Genomic DNA, 2,107 nt, shown 5'->3' on the forward strand with positions numbered 1-2,107 from the left:
AATGGTGTGGCTGATTATCTGGCTAAATGGGCCTCTGAGCAGGGGCCGGCTTGGAACATTCTTGATCCTAGGATGCTTTCCATTGATTTATTTCAGATGCTAGATCAACTTGTGGACTGGGATAAAGCTATGTAGTTCTCTTTGTTTCTTGTGTTATTCAGCTCTCTTTGATATTCAATAAAAATTTTACCCCTCTTTTAGTAAAAAAAAACTACCAAAAACATGGCCTCCTAAGACTTGGAGAGACAAAGATAAGCCTCCACACACGGTTACAAAGCTTTCAACCAAATCTTGAAAATAACTCACTAAAGATTGTTGGCGGAATGCATGCCAACAGAAAAGCTTTTTAATACGATCCCTATTCATTTTTTTCATCTTATAACGAAGGCTGATTTTAGACCTAATCAAAACCCTCTCATCACGGGTTGTGACAATTAGGAAACTGTTAGGGCTCAGCATATCCCTCACTATTAAATCATCTAACTGGTGTACATGATCAATGCCATCCAAAACAACAAGGAAATCCAAGCGATCGCTCCTTGCTAGACGATGTTGAAGACAGCTAGATCCTTCATCTATACTTTGAAATCGACGCTTTTCATGGAACAATTCCATGAGTAGCTTGCTTTGCAAGAGAGTTCAATTTGTTTCTCGCACATTGAAGAGAAAACAAGATTCATTGTATTGTGATCACTTGTGATTGAACAGTTCTTTGGCAAGAGTTGTCTTTCCAGATCTGCCCATCCCATATATGCCAATGATGCCGCCTTTGTCCACTTTTTTCTTGTAACAGGTCCTTTCAAAACGTTCCACAATTTCATCAAGACCCACTAGGCTTTTTGCCACGTGTAATGGTTTTCTCTTTTCTACCTCTTTATGAATAGCATACACTATCTCTTTACAGAGCTTCTTACAACTACTGGAAATTTAACATAAAAGCATAGCTTTGATCAGAAATATTTTGCGATTGAAAAATAAATAAATAAACCTCTTTATAGCTTTTTCTAAACATTGGAAATTCCAAATTTGCAATGAAAAATAAAGCCTTTTATCAGAAAAACCTTGAGGGACAAAAATATTATGATTTTTTTAACAAAATAGTCACTGATGTTAAAATGAAAAAAAAGAAACAAGGGAAAAGTCTCACTTATTAAATTTGGTGAGCACGTAGCCTGAGATGGATGACATAGAGAAAAGAGATTTTTTCCATTGCTTGATCCTATTCAAGTACCTGCCCTTCTCTATAAACGTACTAAATGCATCAGAATATGCCCCTTTCTCTGTGTAGCAAAGGTCTGACGGCTGGACATGATAAAAAATAGGAATAATCCTAGCATTGGTCTATAACATGAGATCTAGTTCCTCTAAACACCAAGGAGACTCTGCATACTTCTCAGAGAAAATTGCAATTTGAACTGATGCAGAACGGATGGCATTCCCAATGGTAGAAGGAACTGAATCCCCAAATTCAAGCTCTTGGGAATCAAGAAATGCTCGAATTCCCATCTTGTCAAGAAGTTTATAAAGGTGAAGGGCAAGACTCTCTTTTACATCAGGACCCCTGTGGTTAATGAATACATCAAATACTTTGGAAGATGGTGAAGGTTGTAAGCTGTTGCTTTTGGGTACAATTTCACTAAAAGCATTGGGCTGAGATGAGGATGAAGAAGCCATGAATGAATTATTATATTACCCCAGTCTCTCAGAGATGGAAGGAAATAATTGCTTCAAGTAAAGACACGTATAAATAGATAATGAAAGACATTCAATATATGCTTCAGAGATTCTAAGGACTGGTTAGATGTTCCCCCCTATCGTACTGATTATCATTTAAAAGGCAAAGTCAATAGAGAAGTTTAACATTTGTGTACAACCTTAGATTGTAACCAAAGTTTGAGCTAAGAGATGGTTGTGTCAGGGGCTCAGATTAGTTTAGATTATAATCCGTAAATAAGTTAACATTTAAGTATTGTGACTGAGACCTGAGGTTGGCCTGTGAGCCAGGTGTGACTCGAGGTTACTATTCTGAAAGGCATAATCAATGGAAGTTAACCATTAACATTTATATACCACCCTAGATTGTGATTAAGATCTAAGGTTTACCTAC

General features: G+C 36.9%; 1 protein-coding gene across 1 annotated transcript; it reads right to left on the minus strand.

Annotated features, from left to right (window-relative positions):
• Nucleotides 1–690: 690 nt before the first annotated feature.
• On the minus strand, nt 691–1,674 carry LOC149545190 (TMV resistance protein N-like). Its single transcript, XM_089793716.1, has 3 exons — nt 1,417–1,674; nt 1,232–1,302; nt 691–919 (listed from the first exon to the last, which is right to left on the minus strand). The coding sequence occupies exons 1-3, from the start codon at nt 1,672–1,674 to the stop codon at nt 691–693; spliced, it is 558 nt and encodes a 185-aa protein (XP_089649842.1).
• Nucleotides 1,675–2,107: the final 433 nt, after the last annotated feature.

Source organism: Cupressus sempervirens, chromosome 7 (genome assembly GCF_028749045.1).
Source record: "Cupressus sempervirens isolate cs-2001-9-10 chromosome 7, ASM2874904v1, whole genome shotgun sequence".
Classification (NCBI taxonomy): domain Eukaryota; kingdom Viridiplantae; phylum Streptophyta; class Pinopsida; order Cupressales; family Cupressaceae; genus Cupressus; species Cupressus sempervirens.

Bases quoted from the DNA above. Each gene is read 5' to 3' on its own strand.
- LOC149545190 (XM_089793716.1), bottom strand. From the start codon at position 1,674: ATGGCTTCTTCATCCTCATCTCAGCCCAATGCTTTTAGTGAAATTGTA. The intron at 1,303-1,416 runs GTTCAAATTGCA...TATCATGTCCAG, and splicing joins ATGCCATCCGTTCTGCATCA to CCGTCAGACCTTTGCTACAC. The intron at 920-1,231 runs GTACTTGAATAG...TTAAATTTCCAG, and splicing joins ACGTTTATAGAGAAGGGCAG to TAGTTGTAAGAAGCTCTGTA.